Source organism: Anopheles ziemanni, chromosome 2, assembly GCF_943734765.1.
Source record: "Anopheles ziemanni chromosome 2, idAnoZiCoDA_A2_x.2, whole genome shotgun sequence".
In the NCBI taxonomy this organism is placed as follows: Eukaryota; Metazoa; Arthropoda; class Insecta; order Diptera; family Culicidae; genus Anopheles; species Anopheles ziemanni.
Window position 1 is genome coordinate 18,126,747 of NC_080705.1, and position 19,358 is coordinate 18,146,104.

General features: G+C 41.9%; 3 protein-coding genes across 3 annotated transcripts; 2 read left to right on the top strand and 1 right to left on the bottom strand.

Annotated features, from left to right (window-relative positions):
* Positions 1 to 5,129: 5,129 nt before the first annotated feature.
* Positions 5,130 to 7,089, bottom strand: LOC131288461 (zinc finger protein 345-like). The gene has a single exon (XM_058317599.1). It carries the CDS (start codon positions 6,555 to 6,557, stop codon positions 5,352 to 5,354), a length of 1,206 nt encoding a protein of 401 aa, XP_058173582.1. The 5' UTR covers positions 6,558 to 7,089; the 3' UTR covers positions 5,130 to 5,351.
* Positions 7,090 to 8,714: 1,625 nt separating this feature from the next.
* Positions 8,715 to 11,228, top strand: LOC131293096 (zinc finger protein 501-like). The gene is made up of 3 exons (XM_058321175.1): positions 8,715 to 8,869; positions 8,945 to 9,165; positions 10,363 to 11,228. The coding sequence occupies exons 1-3, from the start codon at positions 8,715 to 8,717 to the stop codon at positions 11,226 to 11,228; spliced, it is 1,242 nt and encodes a 413-aa protein (XP_058177158.1).
* A 1,887-nt stretch (positions 11,229 to 13,115) lies between these two features.
* Positions 13,116 to 15,788, top strand: LOC131293097 (zinc finger protein 595-like). Its single transcript, XM_058321176.1, has 3 exons — positions 13,116 to 13,237; positions 13,306 to 13,442; positions 13,509 to 15,788. The coding sequence occupies exons 1-3, from the start codon at positions 13,154 to 13,156 to the stop codon at positions 15,763 to 15,765; spliced, it is 2,478 nt and encodes an 825-aa protein (XP_058177159.1). The 5' UTR covers positions 13,116 to 13,153; the 3' UTR covers positions 15,766 to 15,788.
* Positions 15,789 to 19,358: the final 3,570 nt, after the last annotated feature.

Consider the following 19,358-nt stretch of genomic DNA (forward strand, 5'->3'; position numbering starts at 1 on the left):
CGGTATTCTTCAACTAATTTAGCGAGATTTTCAAGAACAATTGACAAGTTTCAGATTCTTTCGCCGAACTGTTATTTTTTTCTAAAGTTCGTTACAAATCTCACTAACGCTCCGTTATCATTCGTCGCAATCTGGAACAGTTGTTCGAGCATTGGTGGAAGTTAACTTCCTATTTTGTCTATTATGTAAATTGACTTGCAGTCGGTAAATTTTCCCGCTTTCCATCCACAATTCGCCAGCTAAAGCATAAACGCGGTATCAAAGGGCCCGATTAACTGAGTGATAAGATCAAAAACGCCTTCTAGAGAACGTAGGGTAGTAGAAACGTTTAGGGGGAAGACGTGAAGGCGCTGATGCCGAAAATTACTCATTTATTAGTGTCGATCGAAGGGGACGGATGACGAAGAATCTTTCTCTCGTTTTTCCGAATAGAAAACATCTATTACGTTATAAAACAAAGGGAAAATCACTCACAAACAATTTTCTCCCGGTCGCAGTTAATTGCTTACAAATGTGTTCACAGTTTTATTGATTTGTGTTTTTAGTTTTGTTTCTTACCAAGCATAAAACCGATGCAGGTGAAATCAATTTGCTTGGCTCAAGGTGTTTTACGAAACCCTCGAAGGAGGAGCCGGCCAAAGGTCAAGTGTCCACACGAGCGCATTGATTAGCAGCTTGTAAAACAAATGAACCTCATATACTCTGGCATATACCTTCTGCCTTCGGCAAACTGGAGAACGCCTCCGCTTTAAGGAATCTTTCGTCCTTTCGAAACGAATTTACGCCGCCGCATGGTGTGAAAGCAATAAAACATTCACCACCGGCGCGCGTCGGTGGAATTTGTTCGAAAAATGTTTCTCGAAAACGCCGCAACTTGCTTTGTGGTGTCCCGCGCGAGACACAACTCAATCAGCTGGAATACTCCCGGAGTGTCCTGCGGAGAAAAGCCGGGAAATAAAACCGAGGCACTTGTTTCGGCGGCGGCAACGAACGTGTCATAAATTTCACAACTTTATTCGGGCCACCATTTGTTTCGCCCATTTCATTGGCCCGATTGTTGCGCCGGGATGCGTTTCCGAGAACCGTCCACGAACCTTAAAGCACGCCCTGCACCTGAGCAAGGTCGCTCCAAAAGGATACCAACTTCGAAGCCCTCTGTTTGCGCGGATTAAACGTAAACTGTTTCGGGAAGGCGTTGGCGGGCGTGGGCTTTTTGTGTTGCAGCATCTGTTGCAGTTGCAATCGGCCCGAAATGATGCACATTTGTCTTACTGTCCCTTCGGCCCCGGCCAACCAGCGCAACCCGCAGCTCCATCATCTCCGTCTGTTCACTGTTTGACGAGTCGTTAAGCGGGACCGGGGTTGAAATCATCGGAACAGAAATTAATTTTCACCTTTTGTTCACATCTTTCCAACACGCTCACCCCAACTGAGCGCGTCTATTGTTCGGTTTGGACGGTGCTCCCTTTTTTACGATTTTCCAGCCACAAGCACAAACCGCTTTCATCCTTAAGCTCCCAGCCTTGGTGTCTTCATTTGGAAGTTGTCAGCTACCATGGGTTGTCCTAAAACCGACGCGGGTTGTTACTTCAATTTTTATTTTATTTTCAAACCCTCACCCAAAGCGTGTGGTTTATTTTGCCAACGGATTACGAATCGTATTTAAAAATCACTTCTTTCAGTAAAATGCATCGCGATGAATATGAATACAAAGTGTGGCTAAACCAGTAGCAGCAGAAGAGAAAAACCACAAACCTGGCAAAAGGGTAGGAAATAAAACGCCAAAAAACACTCAAATAAACTCACCGTGCGTACGGTTGTGTAAAACAAATCAACTACAATGTTTCACAACAGAGACCTACATGAAATACCAAAGTAAAAGGTAATGATTTCATATAAACTGGCAAGAATTTTCTAACCTTTTAGAGCCTTCACAATGTGATAACGTTTTCATTCTCATTAGGAGTCTGATTTATGGTACAAGATGTTGTTGAACAAATAATGATCCCTGAAGACCAATATTACCAACGCTTTTGTTATTAAACCATAGATTACATTAAAAATTACTATACCATCAAGGATCGATTCTATTCGTTTCGCGATTTGTACCGTAGATAGCTTCTTGCTATCTCTTGTAATTTTTCCTAATACTCGGTATGATTCCAGCCAGATCCCTGGACAGCGTTATTCTAAAGTATCCCGCCGAGTGCGTTCAATAGTGTACACAACAAAACACCACCATTCACCCAATGCCACCTGGGGAGGGCTGTCTGGCAGGACCTTTTCTTGAGCCCGGGTCCAAATCACACACAGGCAAAGGGAGGAAAAGTGTGGACATGGCACAGAACTGACTGGAGCGATCCCTGGCCGCCCAAGATGGCCACGAGTCGGTAGCGATCTGCAAACTTTATGTCGATATCGGTGTGTGCGATTCGAAGTGACGATTGTATCGCCTCTGGGCAAGGGCTAAACAAACTGCCTGAAGTTCCTTATAAACCCATCAATCTTAATTATTTTTTCTGCCTTACCCAATGTTACTTTCTCATTCGGGACAAAGGATAATGATCCGCATTTGCAGTTTGAAACTATTTCGATCGTTTTAAGATGCTTTTTGGCACCACTCGAAAGTTGAGAACGATTGAATCAATGAAAGGTAGAAATGCCAAAATAGAAGAAAATAGATTCGTTCGGTTAACCAACAACAGAAAACCGGGCGACCAATAACGCAGAAGAAGAATATCTTTATTCATTACATAATCTCGTGGACCGGAGAAAAAGGCCGCACGACAAGCATAAACAACACACGACCGAAATTATGTACTCCACGGAGCGCATGGTTTGGAAATAGTTTAAAATTTATTATGCCCCTGTACATTGTTCCTAGACGATGTCGCTACACAAGTATTTATGGTATAAAGATCATAAATTTGGCTGCAAATTGATTGGTTGCCCGGTGTTGTGGAAATAATAAAACTGTTGAGAGTGTAGAAGAACCTCTAGGGGGCTCGCTGGGCGGCACTGGAATACGTTGATATAACTGAATTGAAAACAGAATTTTGAAGAGAAAACACAACAGACAAAATATTTATTTTCAGTTAATCTTGCCTCTTTACTGATCTGTTGCTTTGTATTAAGTCGACAATTTTTCAACTGATTTCTTAACTGCACAGATCCTTACATCTTAATTCTTCTTAAATAACTAAGAAGTTGATAAACTGTAGTTTGTTCTATTCAACAAATCATTTAAAATGACTGCTGTTAGACTTTTTAGTTTAACGAAATAACCAAAAAAAAATGTTGGCCAATACGTATTTGCTTTAAATATCCATCCAAATCCAAATCAAAACCCTCATTTTCATTCCAAACACATACGAAACTCCTGTTTGGTAGGAAGCATTCGTTGCAATCAGTGATGGCAATTAATGTGCTAGGATTTTTTCTCGTTTTCCTTCTGCACTCCTATCGAAACTACCTACCGCAACGAGCACGTGCATATATTTCGTGTAAACATTGTCATTGTAGCCCATTCGTTTCATCGATAACAATAGTGGACTATTGGTCAAAGGTTTTTGCGATGGAAAACATTAACGGAAAGATGCATCTGCTATACTCACTGGCCGTACGATCACTCCTTCTGCAAAAGCATGGTCAAAGCCTGCAAGGAGCATTACTTGTGCGACAGAACTGATTGGTGTTTCAATCAAACAAATGGCCATCAGGTCCCATTTATCCTAGGCGTTGTCTTCATTTTGCCGTGCAGAAATTTTGACTTCCTCGAATGAAGCCATCTTTAAGAAATTGGGAACACACTGGTCACGCCAAGTTTGCGTTCGAATAGACGCAGCACGAGCCCAAACACAGTCTCATGCCGGGGTGCCGGACAACGCAGGAGGGTGTCCCAGGACCACCTCACAAGGGCTAAGGTGGCGCATATATTAAACCATCTGTTCCGGAAGGATACCGTCACCGTACGGGGTCAGCATCTCGAACACTAGGAGTTGTGCCCTCTGTGTTTTTATTTTGCTTTTTGCAGTTAAACAAAAAGCAAAAGGGCGAGCATTATCAAACGACATGATGCCCAGGCATCGACGGGGTGTTGGTTTAAATCCTCCTTTAATGAGGTATCCCTGACCAATGACCATAACTATTTCTTCACTCTGCGATGTAATATACCCGTCAAGGATTGCTCGATCAGCATGGTGCAAGTTGCAGCTTCCCGTTTGTGTGCTGGTGTGGTGGAACCAGAACCGCACCTATGCTGGCATGCGTTTCAAGAATAACCGCAACGAACGGAAGAAGAACAACTGCATGCGGGTGACAACCGAGCATGAGGTGGCTGAAGGTTTCTTTATCTCTATTCAACGGATAGCAATGAACGCTTCAATTTCTTATTGACTGATAGAAATCAAATGAAGAAAAATGACCGCAAGCCAGTCTACAAATACAAAACGTCTTCGCCACGCGTTTGGAAGCAGCTGCCATAGGGGTCACCGCTGGAAAAGATTGAATGACAAAGATAGAAGGGCAAATGTTTATTAATTTCCTACGGTGCTTCGGAGTTAACAGATCCCTATTTCTAAATCCCAGCTCAAGAATCCCATGTTTTTTACGAAATTTATTTTTATAAATTATAACTATAACTAAACCTGAAAATTATACATGAAACGTTTCGCATCTACTAATAAAAAAATACTACTTTTACTAATTTACTTATTTAAAATTACTACTATAAATTTAAAACATTAAAATTAAAACCATCATGTTCGGCTAGCTTTTGCATCCAAGCTTTTACCAAAGCCCTGCATCTTGCGTGCGATCAAATATTTCGTGAAATTTTTCAACTACTGAAAAAAACTTAAATTTTCTTGGCTTAACATTTCTCTCATTATCAAGCTGTCAAGTGTAAAAATTGATTCAGCTACTAAAAAACTATCAATAATTTGACTGCTTCAGCTAAAAATTCCGTTAGGGATAACTCTACCTTTTTCCATAACAGTGAATTCTCTCGAAGTACCAGGACTTAGGAAAATCTTACTTCTTTAAAATTATGTGTCTAAAAAGACCTTTGATTTCATTCAAACTCTCCACACACGTTAAAATATGGTTTGATTTTAGAAATTTATTTGGTTTTATTATTAACATCAAACATTACAACGACTTATTGGTTAAATCGGAAAAAGAAGTCATGCGCATTTTAAAATAAGTGAATACATATGTAGTTATGTTAGAATGTTCAGCTGAATCCATTAAACAAGTTTTTTCGTTTCGTTTGAGACGAATGCACAGCAAGGTATACATTTCAAAATATTTAGTACGTTGTTTGTTTTTTCCTTTTGCTTTTCCCCCATTCATTAAGCACGTTTCTTAATTTTCCCGTGTACTTTCTGCATATGGTGTCTGGCAGAGGAGCTCGTGTAGAATTCTTTACCGCAAAATTCGCATTGAATTTCTTTGTTTCCCCTATGCTGGTTTTCGTGTTCCTTCAGTAAGGAAGCGTAGGGAAAGCTCTTTTTACAGTATTTACAAGTGTGCCCTTCATTGTGCACCGTTTTCCTGTGCGATGTTAAGTATACTTTCAGCTTGAACTGAGCACCACAAAAACATTTGTATGGTGTGGCATCAGCATGCAATTTCGTATGTATTCTAAGGTAATCAGCACTGCGGAAAGTTTTCCCACACACAGAGCAAACGTGTTGCAGTAAATTTGCTCGCTCTTCTTTGTGGACACCATATTCATGTTTCCTTAATTCGAATCTATTTGAGAATGTTTCCCTACAGTATTTGCATGGGCGCGTGGTTTTGTTGTGCAACTTTTCGTGTCGGATTAGGGAGGAATAGCATGAAAACTGTTTTTCGCACGTTGTACACTGAAACGAATATTTTTTTGAATCCACATGGGTTTTTAGATTACCCGCAGTCTTAAAACTACGATAGCAGGTTTTGCATTGAAATGGTCTCCCTTGGGCTGGCGGTGGCGCCCAGGGGGCATGTACCGAACGGCTATGGTACAGCAGTTCCTTTTCCGTACGGAACTGAGTGCAACACCCGCAGCATTTATAACTTTTTTCGATTGTATCGTGGTGCTCATTTTGTTCATGCTTTTTTCTAGAGATCCAATAGGTAAAATTTTCACCGCAAAGCCTACAAGGATAATGGTTCTCGGGTTTTAAGAGGCATTTTTGGTGTCTTAAAACGGCGATTCCATTTTTTAGCGATGCACCACACACCTTGCAGCTACGTCTGCGCTGGGAGAAATGGGACCGATGGATATTCATAGCACGAACTGTGTCAAACAAGTGGTAGCAAACCTTACATTGAAATGGGTTTGTCTCGTTCGGTTTCGATGCATTGGAGCCGTGTACGGCTTGCGCATGTTCCATCAATTCGTTTTCATTGTCGAATTGAACTAGACACCCGCAACACTTGTATTTTTCCTGAGTTAAATCCTTTGATTCTGCACTGCAATTTTCATCGTCGTTTTCTGCTGGTATATAACTTGTTGTAGATGCATTGGAACCGTGAGCACGATCATATTGTTGACTCGAACCTGGTGGCATGGACACATTTTTCGTTTTGTTTGATTCTTCTGCTAAACCATTTTGAGATTTTACTGATGATGTCTCTACGCCTTCAACACGCCTATTGATCTTCCGTATTGAAACAGCCTGCGTGGGCTGGTCCGTGTGATATCTATGATGGTGCTTTAATCGGGCGGCAGCACTTTTAAACGATGCTTGACACACCTTGCAACAAAAGCTACGCAGGCACGTAAGCGACCGATGAATCCGAGCGGCACGGACTGTTTGATGCAAGCTGTAGCATATGTTGCATTGAAATGGAGCTACGTCGTCCGGTTCAGGTGCATCAGGGGCATGTACTGCCTTTGAATGTACTATCAATTCGTTTTCAGTGTCAAAGCTTTTTAGACATCCACAGCATGTGTGCCTTTGCCGAGTTGAATCCTTTGATTTGGCTGCATCATGTTTATAGTATTTATCTACTCCTCTTATTGTGGGTGCATCATCAGCTGTATCACCCGGTACTTTGATGTTATTGGCAACTGCAATACAACCAATGTTTGCTTCTTGTTTGCACTTTTCGATATGTTCATCGAATGAGCTTGCATCTAGAAAGCATGCTCGACAAATGCTACATTCCAAATTTTTGTTAACATCGACTTCGATAGGATCCTCTTGTTTTATGCCATCAACACTGGCAAACTCTCCAACAAAGATATTAGAATTATCATTTGCTATCGATTTCTCATCATACGCAGTGAAGGGATTCTCGAATGGCTGGATTGAATTTTTTACTTGAAGCCGTCTTTTGTGCAACTCTACACCTTTCTGTGTCTTGATCCATCGATAGCATACATTGCATTGGAATGGTCTCGTTGGGTCTGGCAAAGGTGGATTGGTGGCGTGTATCAAACGGGAATGTTTCATCAATTCACTTTCCGTCTCGAAGCTTGATCTACATCCGCAGCATATGTGATTCAATGTGCGTTTTGGGCTTGTTTCGTTTGCAACACTACATTCCATTAATAATGATAAATCTGGTTTCCGATCTTCTTCGATGGAAAGTTCCTGAATGTGTTGTTTTCTAAAAAAAAAAGAAGGGATTGTAAAAAATGACTAAATAGCTAATGGACATATGTTCACACTCACGATGGGGTTATTTGAAGCATGACTTTTAGAGCATTTTCTGATTCGAGGCATTTGCGACGGACTGCTAGGGAACCGCTCAGGTCTGATTGGCACTGCACACAGCATAAGCTAGGTAAACCATCATTTTCAATTACCTACATGAAGAACACAATTGCATTCACTATAATTCCGTTTGAAATGGATGAAGCATTGAATCTTACCACCAATCCTGTTAGTTCAATGATCGAAGTGGCAATGCTTTCGCCGTGATCGTTGGTTACGAAAATATTGACCATCTTTTCAACTGATTGCTCATTAGCACAAACTCGGCACAATATGTTTGCGGACATATTTGAAGATAGTTTTACGCCACGAAGGAGGCAGCAGTAGATGAAATACTTATTTGTTTACAAGTAGCACGCCGCACTTTATAAATCGTTCTGTCACACTCACAACATCGAAGAACTCTGCAGGTAAACATAAGGGCACATTATAGAATACCGACGACTTTGTCGACACGAACATTCTATATCTCATACAAAAAATTAACAACACTTTTGAAAACTTTATTAGCGGCATTTTTAGTTGCTTTTTGTAATGTTTTGAATGTACTTTTTAAAGTTCATGTTGAGAAAACCGTCGGAATCCAATAATGGCCTTAATAGCTTCAAGGTGTATAGAAATCATCGCAACCAAACTGAAAACTTAAAAACGTAAACATTTTACCTGTCATGCGCAGGCGATGTTTTTAATATTCCTTGAATTGTTTATCTAATTGATGTATCGAGTGGTCTCTTCTTTCCATTTTGATGATAAAATCATACTTTTTCTGCTCGCCAAACCCGTTATAAACAAATACGCACTACGGCAGCATCAGATTAACTTCAAACATGTCCGCAAATTCACCGTGCCGTGTTTGTAGTCAGGAGAAATCAGTGGATCAGCTGGTGGATATTTTTGAAACCAATTGCCATCCCGGCACGATTGCTGAAATGATAATCGAACTTACAGGATTGAAGGTAACATTTTCGGCTTCCTTATGCAGCTAACAGATTTCCTACAAAAATAATGTGTGATGCCCTCACGCAGGTGAAGGAAAATGATGGTTTACCTAGCTTATGTTGTGTGCAGTGCCACTCAGACCTCATTATCTCCATCACTATTCGTCGTAAATGCATCTATTCAGATAATATAATGAGGGCCTTACTGCAGTCTACTTTTGTGTAAGTTTGAGTAACTCTTGATTTATGTTTGACTTCATTTGTATAATTCGATTCGAACTATTTCTTTTCACTTAGCCAAGCTGGAGCCCATGGATGCGTGGATTTTGATCACATAAAACAGGAAGGTTCCGATGTAGAACATCTTGAACTCGAAAGTGATGAGCTCGTTCTACCACCTGAAATATCATTCGAAAAGGATAATTACAAACATTACAAACTGAACATCACATCAACGACTGCTCAAGATATCAACGAACGCATGGTAGCAGACGATGGTTACAAAGAATTTGGTGTTGGTAAAACATATATCTCAAATCCCCCAGTTGGAAACCCCGAAGATAGTTTGAATGGTACAAAAGAAGAATCTTTGGCATCTGCAGAGTTTGAAAATAACCAATGTAGCTTTTGTAAAACTAACTTCGTAGACTTTAGTTCTCTACAAGAGCACGCTGCGAAGTGTCACAACGGCGAAGCATCCAATCGAAACCGACAGGACGACAGCACTAGGAAAAGTGCTGAGTTCTGTTTCGTCAGTTTACCTGGAACCCGTTTAGTACAAGTGTCCAAAAGAATTGCTGTTGCACCCGAAGAGCTAAACCATGAGGAAGTCATAGGCTGCTGTATGTGCAGACGAACTTTCCAGAGCGAGGCAGAATTAATCGAACATGGCAAATTGGTGCATGCCCCAAACTCTGCTCCGGCTAGTGAAATCAAACCCTTCCAATGCAACATTTGCTACGCCTGGTTTAAGACCAAAGGCCTTGTGCAGAGCCATCAAAAGATAAATCGTAAAAGGAAATATAAGTGCCCGACTTGTGGTAAGTTATTCAAGGCCCGCACTGATTTTGTGCGACACAAAAACAAGCACGATAAAGAAGATATTTTCCCGTGCAAATATTGCACCAAACGGTTCGTATCTGTATATAGAAGATTAGCGCATGAAAAAAAATGCAACAATCAAGAACAAAGGAACGAACAAATAGGTAAGAATGAAGAACAAACGCAGGAAAAAATGTGCAACACACAAGAACAAACGAAGGAAACAGTTGGCAGCAATCAAGAACAAACCCCGGAAACAATACGCAAGATTCCAGAACAGAGTGAAACTCCCGTTAACATATTGAACCGCAGAGTTAGGTATCCAATAGCTGACAATGAAATAATAGATATTAATTCAGTCAACCACGTATGCTGTGGTTGCGGCAGAACATTTGATACGGATGATATGATGATACAACATGCAAATCACGTGCATGCTAAAAAAACACGCTTGGCAGATGCTAGCAACCAATTTAAATGTAACATCTGTTATCAAACGTTTAAGACAGAGGACGATTTAAACGATCATAAGAACAAAAAGCTCCCAAGAAAGTATAAGTGTGCTACTTGTGGGGCACAATTCGGTGTTCCTTATGCCTTAGTACGACACAAAGGCAAGCACAGCAAAGAACCAACTCTGCCGTGTAAATTTTGTGGCAAATTGTTTGTTTCAGTTTATCAGAAATTACAGCATCAACGATACGAACATATATTGAAAAGGCCAAACAATGAAGAACAAACGCAGGAAGCAAAAGGCAATATTCAACAAGACGAACACATATTGGAAAAGTCATCCAAATGCTGTGGATGCGGTTCTGACTTTGGAACGAAGAATGAATTACTGCAACATGCACAAACGGTGCATGCCCCAAAAGCCCTGGTAGACCCACGGAAGCCAGTTCGATGCAATATCTGTTACAAATCGTTTAAAACGGAAATTAATTTGCACCGCCACCAGAATGCCCAGGGTCCGTATCAGTGTGCGATATGTGGAAAAATATTCTCCATACCTTCGAGCCTTTACATGCATGAAATAGTGCACAACACAAAGGAATTCGAATGCGGACAATGTGGGCAAACTTTCCACAGTAAATATGCTAGAACGAAGCATATACGATTAACGCACAGAGCACAGGCGAGCCATGTTTGCCCGACGTGTGGAAAGACTTACACTACCGCGAGCTATCTTAGAGAACATATGAATCTGCATGAAGACAAACCGTTACATAAATGTTATTGTGGCGCAGCATTCAAGATGAAGCATTACTTATACAGCCATATGGCAAAGGCACACTCCGGTCGAAACACGTGCCGATTTTGCCAAGCTACCTTCAGATGTCCAAGTGTTCTTAAAGGACACGAAAACGGGCACCTCGGGATAAAGGAATATTTCTGCAGCGTCTGCAATGAAGGTTTTTACTCACAAAAACAATTAGGAAAACATCGTGCCAAATGGCACGGTCCGAAAAGCCGCATAAAGAAACGAAAGCAGGCTAACAAATCAAATCCTAAACTAATAGAGCTAGAAAAACAACTTTAAAAAAAGTTGTTTTTTTAACTCCATCATCTAAAGTGCGGTGTATTCGTGTAGGGTCGTATAATTTGCAAATAAATATCTTAACAACAAATAAAATTCCTTTCTTCTCTTTTTCTTAAGGTATCATCATAATGAAATGATAAATTTATATCTGACATGGAAAGTAGCGTACATTGCGGTCTATTTGGTTTTGGTGCAACCAATTGAATGCAATCAGAATTGGAAAAGAAATTTGGCTTCGACGAATCGAAATTCATTATAATCTCTTGAGATTTACTTTAGAATCACATGATTATCAACTACAATATTAGTAAATCCAATAATAAATTTAAAAAAAAAGCAACACATTTCAACGTATTCATGCTCATGGAAACATTGCAGACGGCATTTCAAACTGTAGTTTAAAAATTATCAATTCATAAAGTGGCTATTTCAACCATTATTTCAAACTGAGACCAAGGTATTTGAGGCTTGTTCAATAAACCCTTGTCATAAGGTGAATGTGTTGATCTTGTCAACAACGCTGCTGCCAGTTTCGTTCAAGGCTGATTCGCACGTCGGCAAGTGGCAAGTGCAAGTGGCAAGTTGCCGCGTACCTACCCTGTGCGAATCAGGACCAAGCAAGTGGCAAGTGGCAAGTAGCTACTTGCCAGTGGAATAGAACCGAGTCTATTTTTCAGGCAAGTAGGTGGATGTATTGGTTGACAACTCGTGTAAATACAAGATGTCAAACAAAAACTGTTTCATTTTCGTGATTTGTTTAGGACAATTTTCGACTAATGTTCGAGAAATATTATTTGATCGTATCGTTGATCAATATTTTTATTTATTGATGATGAAATAATGGTAAAATAAAATTTAATCGTTATTGTGTACTTGTGTGAGTGATCTAGTTACCGGCAAGTACTTGCCTGCAGTGCGAACGGCTACTTGCCACTTGCCTGCTTACTTGCCACTTGCACTTGCCGACGTGCGAATCAGCCTTCACAGAAAGTGATGGGGAAACTGAATTCCTGCAGGGATTCGAATCCAAATCCATTCTGAGATCCGAATCCCAATCCGTCATATCATGCGTGCTTAAAACTAAGTAGCCTGGAAAATCTCACTTTCGTTAAAATTGAGCGGCTTGAAAAGACCTTTCTTTTGGGGAGTAAAACGTGAAAATCGGTTCAAAGAATCAAAAGTCATAAACAAATTGGTAAATTTTTGCCTAAATGGCCAATCGAAATATTGAGCACCTTGTTCCGTTGGAACAGGTAGATTGCCGTCTCTTTTCCACAAAATTAACTTTCTTAACAACTAGAAAATATGGAAAGATCTATTGTAACACAAAGTTGTGTGTCTTGAGCAGACCTTTCATTTCGGGAGTAACATGTACAAATCGGTTCACCAATTCTAAAGTTTGTTATTTCAGCAGAAAATACCAGGTTGTGTTGCAAGGTGTATAAATATAGAAGGTGACTTTATGTCGCTTTGGAAGGGGTGCCATATTTGAGAAGAGTTATGTCAAAAGCCTAATCCTTTTCCGATACCCCCCCCTCAAAACCCATATGAATACCCCAGAAGTGTTATGTCAAGTCGTGAAATGTCATTTTACACTGGACGACTTCACCTTCTAATTTATACACCTTGGTTGTGTTGAATCTTTCGTAACGAACGCTTCGATTGATGATCCCTTTTGGATTGAATCTTCGGAATCCTGATTCGCAGAATGCCATCACTAGTTCTGTCAAGTTTAAGGTGGGAAAATTGTTCCGATTCGGCTGTGGTCGATGAAAACAACGCAAACAATTGTAATACAAATCGATTGATCTTTAATTCAGTGTACAGGAAATATACTTGCTATTGTCCGTTCGGTTTCATTTCTACATTAGTTTGAAAATATGGCACTAAACGCTCTGTGCAGAACTTGCACTGGTGAACAATCGATGGACCAGCTTGTGAATATTTTTGAAACCAATTATCAAGATGAGACCATTGCAGAAATGATCGTCGAACTAACAGGACTGACGGTAAGGTTTTTGAAAGCTTCTAGAATGCGAAAGACTTGATTTGGGCTATATCTTCTGCTTGAACCCAGGTGGAGGACGATAACAGTTTGCCCAGTTTCTGCTGTATACAGTGCCAATTGGACCTCATCGACGCCGTAGCTTTTCGTCGCAAATGCATCGCATCGGAGAAGCTTATACAAGAGCACCTAAGTCAACAAAACTGCACGTAAGTATTAATGTACTAATGAAAGTTTGTCCAATCAATCCCAGTAACGATAACTACACCTTTTAGACAAATACTTCAGCTGGACGCTTTAGACACAGCGTCCGAAAAAAGTGTGGAGGACGATGTTGAACAAGAAACCGTTCAAATTTCCGGCATTGAAAGTTACATTGCGTTAATTGAAGATATAGAAATTGATCACTACGAAGAACAGTTAGATAGTCCTTCATGTGTGAGTGAAACTGAACAGGCTTCGCCCGTCTCAATCAATGAGGACGATGTTGCAAATGATACAGGCACATCTTTTAACACAACCAAACCATCGGACCATAGCCTACTAAATCACAAATGCTGTGGGTGTTCTGCAAGCTTTGAAACTGAACAGGATTTGATGGAGCATTCGCAATTAACACACGCTCTCAATCCACCATCACCGGACCCAACGAGACCATTCCAGTGCAACATTTGCTACTGCTCTAGAAGAACAGAACGGGGTATAGAGCAGCATCGTAAAGTGCTGCAGCATCTGTGGATGAAAAAGTCCTCGATTGGCGCACAGATAGCAAGTGATGCCGCAAACAACTCTACAGCAAATAGTGTTGAGAATGAAGGATTCGAAGCTCATGGTAAAGAAATGCAAACCAATCCAAGCATCGACGACAGTTACACCGAGGAATTGATCGACAATGGATCAACCGACGTAGGGTGTTACGTGGTGTCATCGGCACCGGATGATCTTAAATTCAGCTGCTGCGGATGTACCCTCTCCTTCGGGACCGAGAATGAATTGATGGAACATTCCGATTCGATACATGCACCAAATGCGCCCCCGCCACACAAAACCAAACCAGTGCAGTGCAACGTTTGCTATAGCTGGTATTCATCCGAGCGGTCTTGCCGGGACCATCAGGTCTACATGGGCAACCGTCAGTTTATGTGTCCGGTGTGTGGTATGCGCTTTGGCCGAACTTCTTCGCTACTGCGACATAAAAGCACACACGATAAAATACCGGACGAGGTGGAAGCGAGTCAGGTTGTTGAACCCGAGCTACTGGATGATCTACAGTTTAGCTGCTGCGGATGTATGCTCTGCTTCGAAACCGAGAATGAATTGATGGAACATTCCGTTTCGGTTCATGCACCAAATGCGCCACCGGAAGACGACAACAAGCCAGTGCAGTGCAACGTTTGCTATAGCTGGTATTCATCCGAACGGTCGTGTCGGGATCATCAGGTCTACATGGGCAACCGTCGGTTTGCGTGTACGATATGTGGCCAGCGCTTCGGTCGTGCTTCGGCCCTCGTACGCCATCGAAATACGCACGAAAAGGCACTCATATTTTCGTGCAAATATTGTGGAAAACTGTTTCCCAGCACGTACAAAAAGTTGAGCCACGAAAAACGGGAGCATGAGAACCCGCTCGTAAAGGGTACCGATACTGAATCGGCCGGCGAAGAACAAAAAAAACCACTTATCTTTTCGTGCAAATATTGTGAAAAAATGTTTGCCAACGCGTACAGCAGGATGAGCCACGAAAAACGGGAGCATGAAAATCCGCCCGTAAAGGATGCCGAAGCCGACTCGACCGGTGAAGACTCAAAAAAGCAAACATGCTGTGGATGCAGTGAAACCTTCGATAGCGAGCACGAATTGATGGTCCATGCCGGTACGGTGCACGCCCCGAATGCACCCCCCGACGACGACGCGAAACCGGCCCGATGTAACATCTGTTATCGATGCTACAAATCCGATTCCGCTGTACGGGTGCATCAACGGTGCATGCGCATGCGCTCGCTGCAGTGTGCGACCTGTGGCAAGAGCTTCGCAACACGATCGCATCTGCTCGCACACGAAAACGTTCACACCCAAGCGTTGATCTACGCGTGCGCCCATTGTGACGAAAAGTTCGCCAACAAAACGGCCAAACAGAAGCATATCGCACGAAAACACGGCCCGCCGGTGGCCCCCACCAAGCATCTTTGTCTCACCTGTGGTAAAGCATTCAATTCAATTTTCTATCTGCGAGACCATCTGAAGCTGCACGCTGACGAGATGCCATACTCATGTCACTGCGGTGCTAAGTTTAAGCTGGAAAAATACCTCAAAAGGCATATGCAAATACACAGCGGGAAGTACACGTGTCAGTTTTGCACCCTCGCCTATCGTTGCGCGTCCATGCTGCGGGACCACGAAAACCGGCACACGGGGAATAAGGAATTTCCCTGTGACCTCTGCAGCAAACGGTTCTACGGAAAAGCGGACGTGGCAAAGCATCGTGCCTATGTGCACTTTAAACGAGGGAAACTACGTAAAGCTTCTTCCTGATAATGGCACATTGAATAATTATTAGTAATAATCAATATCATTTTTTAATTGTAAACAATTTCTTATATAATATTCTGGGCAATCACACGCTTCAAACGTTACTAAATACAACCTCTTTTACCAAAGAGTGGGCAGTAGGACTTTCACCTTTTCATAGTCTCAGCGTTCTACGGTTTTTTTTTGGGATTTACACCAATACTTTCTCAAATTTGGTTCTACTAGGTAAAACGGCCCGGTTACACGGCCCAGTTACAGGTCCCGGTTCGAGGACCCGTTGACAGGTCCCGGTAACACGGCCCGTTTACAGGGCCCGGTAACACGGCCCGTTTACAGGGCCAGGTTACAGTGCACGTTTACAGGGCCCGTTTACAGGACCCGTTTATAGGACCCGTTGACTGGACCCGGTCACAGGGCCCGGTAACACGGCCCGTTGACTGGTCCCGGTTACAGGGCCCGGTAACACGAACAATTTACAGGACCCGTTTACATGACCCGGTAAACGGCGGTAACACGGCCCGCTTACAGAGCCCGGTAACATTGCCCATTTACAGGACCCGTTTACAGGACCCGTTTACAGGACCCGTTTACAGGACCCGTTTACATGGCCCGGTGTCACGACCCGTTAACAGGACCCGCTTACGTGGCCCGGTAATACGGCCCGTTTGCAGGGCCCGGTAAAAGGCCCGTTTACTGGGCCCAACCTTATGGATGTAGTTTTATTTTGCGTTGGTTGTTTTCATCACGTTGAAGAACCACCTTTCCCAAGATTAAATGCAATGTTCGATTCGAAATTGTCCCTAAAATCACGAAAACGTTTCATTTCGTAACTATTTCAAACTTTTGAATGAAACTGTATAGCAGTCTTCCGCTTTGCTTTATTTTTCGGCAAAGTAACCATCGATAATCAATGTAACCATCGATTACCAAAAATTCATTCAACGTTCATCAAACCGCGCAACCAATCAGAACGCAAGAAAAATTTTCCCTTCCATCGTGCATCCTTAGTATCCTTAGCTACAGCAGCAAAGTGCGTGGGAAAACCGGAACGTCGAAATTGTGCATCTCGCTTACGTGCTCGCTTCGCTCGTTCACCTTTGCTATTGCTATCTAAGCTCAAGGTAGAAATTGTAGAAATTGTGCATCTCTCTTGCGTGCTCGCTTCGCTCGTTCAACTGTGCTATTGCTATCTAAGCTCAAGGTAGAAATTGTAGAAATTGTCTGCATCTCACTTTCCCCCTCCCTTCGCTCGCTTTCAATGCTATTGCTATCTAAGCTCATGGCATGGTGTAACAGTAATTTGAGAGGCGATTGGATCAATTAGTACCACATAACTGAATAAAAATCTACAAACATGTAATAACATGTTTCCGAAGGAGGTGTATTGCGAATCAACGTCGCACAACGAAAATAGAATCAAAACGGACCCGAGCCAGGCCAGGGGGCAAAACCGTAACGAGCTCTATGAGCTGTATGGAGAACCCACTGTCGTACAGCGAATTAGACTCGGCTGGCTCCGGTGGGCTGGCCATGTCATGCGGATGGCAACGGACGACCCAGGCCGTAAAGTCCTTTTAGGCTGTCCCAAGGGACAGAGGCGGTGTGGTAGGCTTAAAATTAGGTGGAAGGACGGTGTAGACGAATTGGACCAGCTTGGCGAGCAACCGTGAGCGGTTTCGGATGGAGCTTCGGCGAACCAAAACCGCTCAGCGGTTGTAGATATACTTAAGTAAGTTAAGATCCGTGAGATAGTCGACCGTGTAATGATTCATTTTCTAGATGTAATGAAAGTTAAGCAATTAGGCATATGTCAGTGTTTCTTTTAATGTATTTTTTTCTATTGCCTTATAATCATATGTTTTTTGTTTGTTTTCATTCCATTTTGTTTTTTTTTTCTTCTGTTCTGTCTGCACGTTATATTCCTCTTCAAATTACATTCATTGTCAACTTTTTGTATTTGTTTTGTTCTACTAGTAGTAGGCGCAATGAGTGCACAAAGTGTCTACACATGGTTATCCATTCGGGAGTTTTGTTATACGTGATCTTGATCATGTTCCTCTTCTCCTTTGAAAGTTGCCTCCAATGGCGGGGTTTTTATTGTTTTAGATGAAAGATTGCAAAGGAAGCCGACCATGCAGAGATTGTAGTGCTTCAAACACCTTCACAGATGTTTGCTGGGATCCCGTTTTGCCGGTTTCCGTTTCCTTCCGTTGGAAAATTTAAACTTGTGCATCACGGTACCCCGCCAGAAGATGAAAAAAATATAGAAACGTATGGAACATAGGTACGAGCCCCGTTTCGGTCGAAAAGGTTGAAAAGGGAGAAAAATAATACTTCGGTGTGATAACGAAATCAACTTCACGCCTCCAGAAGCAAGACAGTTTACGCAATGCACGTCATAGAATTTACAACAACTAGATATAACTACAAGAAATACTATTTTTTTTAAAGAAAAAAAAACAACACAAAGTACAGATGATTTAACGGACAAATAAAATGTACGCAATGCACTTGTAAGCGTAGACCTATGAACGTGTTTTATATGTACAGAGCTTGAGAACATCCGTTTCCCCCCTTCGAACCGATGCACATAAACTGATACGGGATTCGGTTGTTTTAATAAATTAAATGGTGTATTTCACTCCACGTTTCCGTCCCCAGGTGTTCGCTTTTTAAACCTTCCCACCCTTGTTTGTTTTTTCTGCACACAAATCATTCGGCCGCACGGTAAGGTGTTTTAACGATAGAGCAAAACAGCGGGGGAGGGAGCCCCGCATACAAAAAAACAAAAATACATGTACTTAAACCACTAACTTAACAATGAGTATTTTTTTCGCTTTTTTCACTTTTTACATTATTTTTTTTAATATTTGTTTTTTGGTATCATGCAGAAGTTTGTCGTTTTTTTGCGTTTTATTTCCTCAATGAACTTTATCCAACCGTCCATGGATATTGACATTTAATAAACTATACATGCACATGTTTTGTGTGTGTGTTTTTTTCTGTAGTTTTGTTTTCCACTTCCCTTACATTTGCTTGCCACAACACGTGCCACTGCCCAATGTGGCAACCGATGCTCCTCAAGGGGTGTGTCCTTTTCAAACCTTATTGCATGTTGCAGCGTTTTTTTTTTTGTCCACTAGGTTTCGCGCGATCGCGTAAGAAGGATAAATCCCGTGCTACGGTGTAACTTTTATTGGTTTTCAGTATATGGGGCGTTCGTTATTCGTCCACCATCGAACTGTTGCGCATAGTGTTTTACTACATACTAACTTCGATCGAGCGAATTTAATGACAATTTTGTTCGTTGACAGTCAACTCAACGGAAGTGAAACAAAATCATCACGACGGTTTGCGACACGCGCGCATAAAACACACCTACCGACACACGCACTTATAGAAACACACTATGGTAGAGAGAAGTACGGATCCTTTTGCGAAAGGACATTTGCGCCGACACGGCGAGCAGTGTCCAAAGTTAGTGTATGAAATTGAACTTGATTTTGTGTGTGTGTTTATTTTTGAATGATTTTGTTATTGCTTATTACTGACCCTAAATGAAGTACCGAAACTGCTCTCTCATCTCGTCTGACCAG

Excerpts from the sequence above, each read along its gene's own strand:
- LOC131288461 (XM_058317599.1), bottom strand. The coding sequence starts at position 6,557 with ATGCCACCAGGTTCGAGTCAACAATATGATCGTGCTCACGGTTCCAAT.
- LOC131293096 (XM_058321175.1), top strand. The coding sequence starts at position 8,715 with ATGTGTGATGCCCTCACGCAGGTGAAGGAAAATGATGGTTTACCTAGC. Across the intron at positions 8,870-8,944 it reads TTACTGCAGTCTACTTTTGT|CCAAGCTGGAGCCCATGGAT; the intron begins GTAAGTTTGAGT and ends CTTTTCACTTAG. Across the intron at positions 9,166-10,362 it reads TTACAAAGAATTTGGTGTTG|TTTATCAGAAATTACAGCAT; the intron begins GTAAAACATATA and ends TGTTTGTTTCAG.
- LOC131293097 (XM_058321176.1), top strand. The coding sequence starts at position 13,154 with ATGGACCAGCTTGTGAATATTTTTGAAACCAATTATCAAGATGAGACC. Across the intron at positions 13,238-13,305 it reads TCGAACTAACAGGACTGACG|GTGGAGGACGATAACAGTTT; the intron begins GTAAGGTTTTTG and ends GCTTGAACCCAG. Across the intron at positions 13,443-13,508 it reads CTAAGTCAACAAAACTGCAC|ACAAATACTTCAGCTGGACG; the intron begins GTAAGTATTAAT and ends TACACCTTTTAG.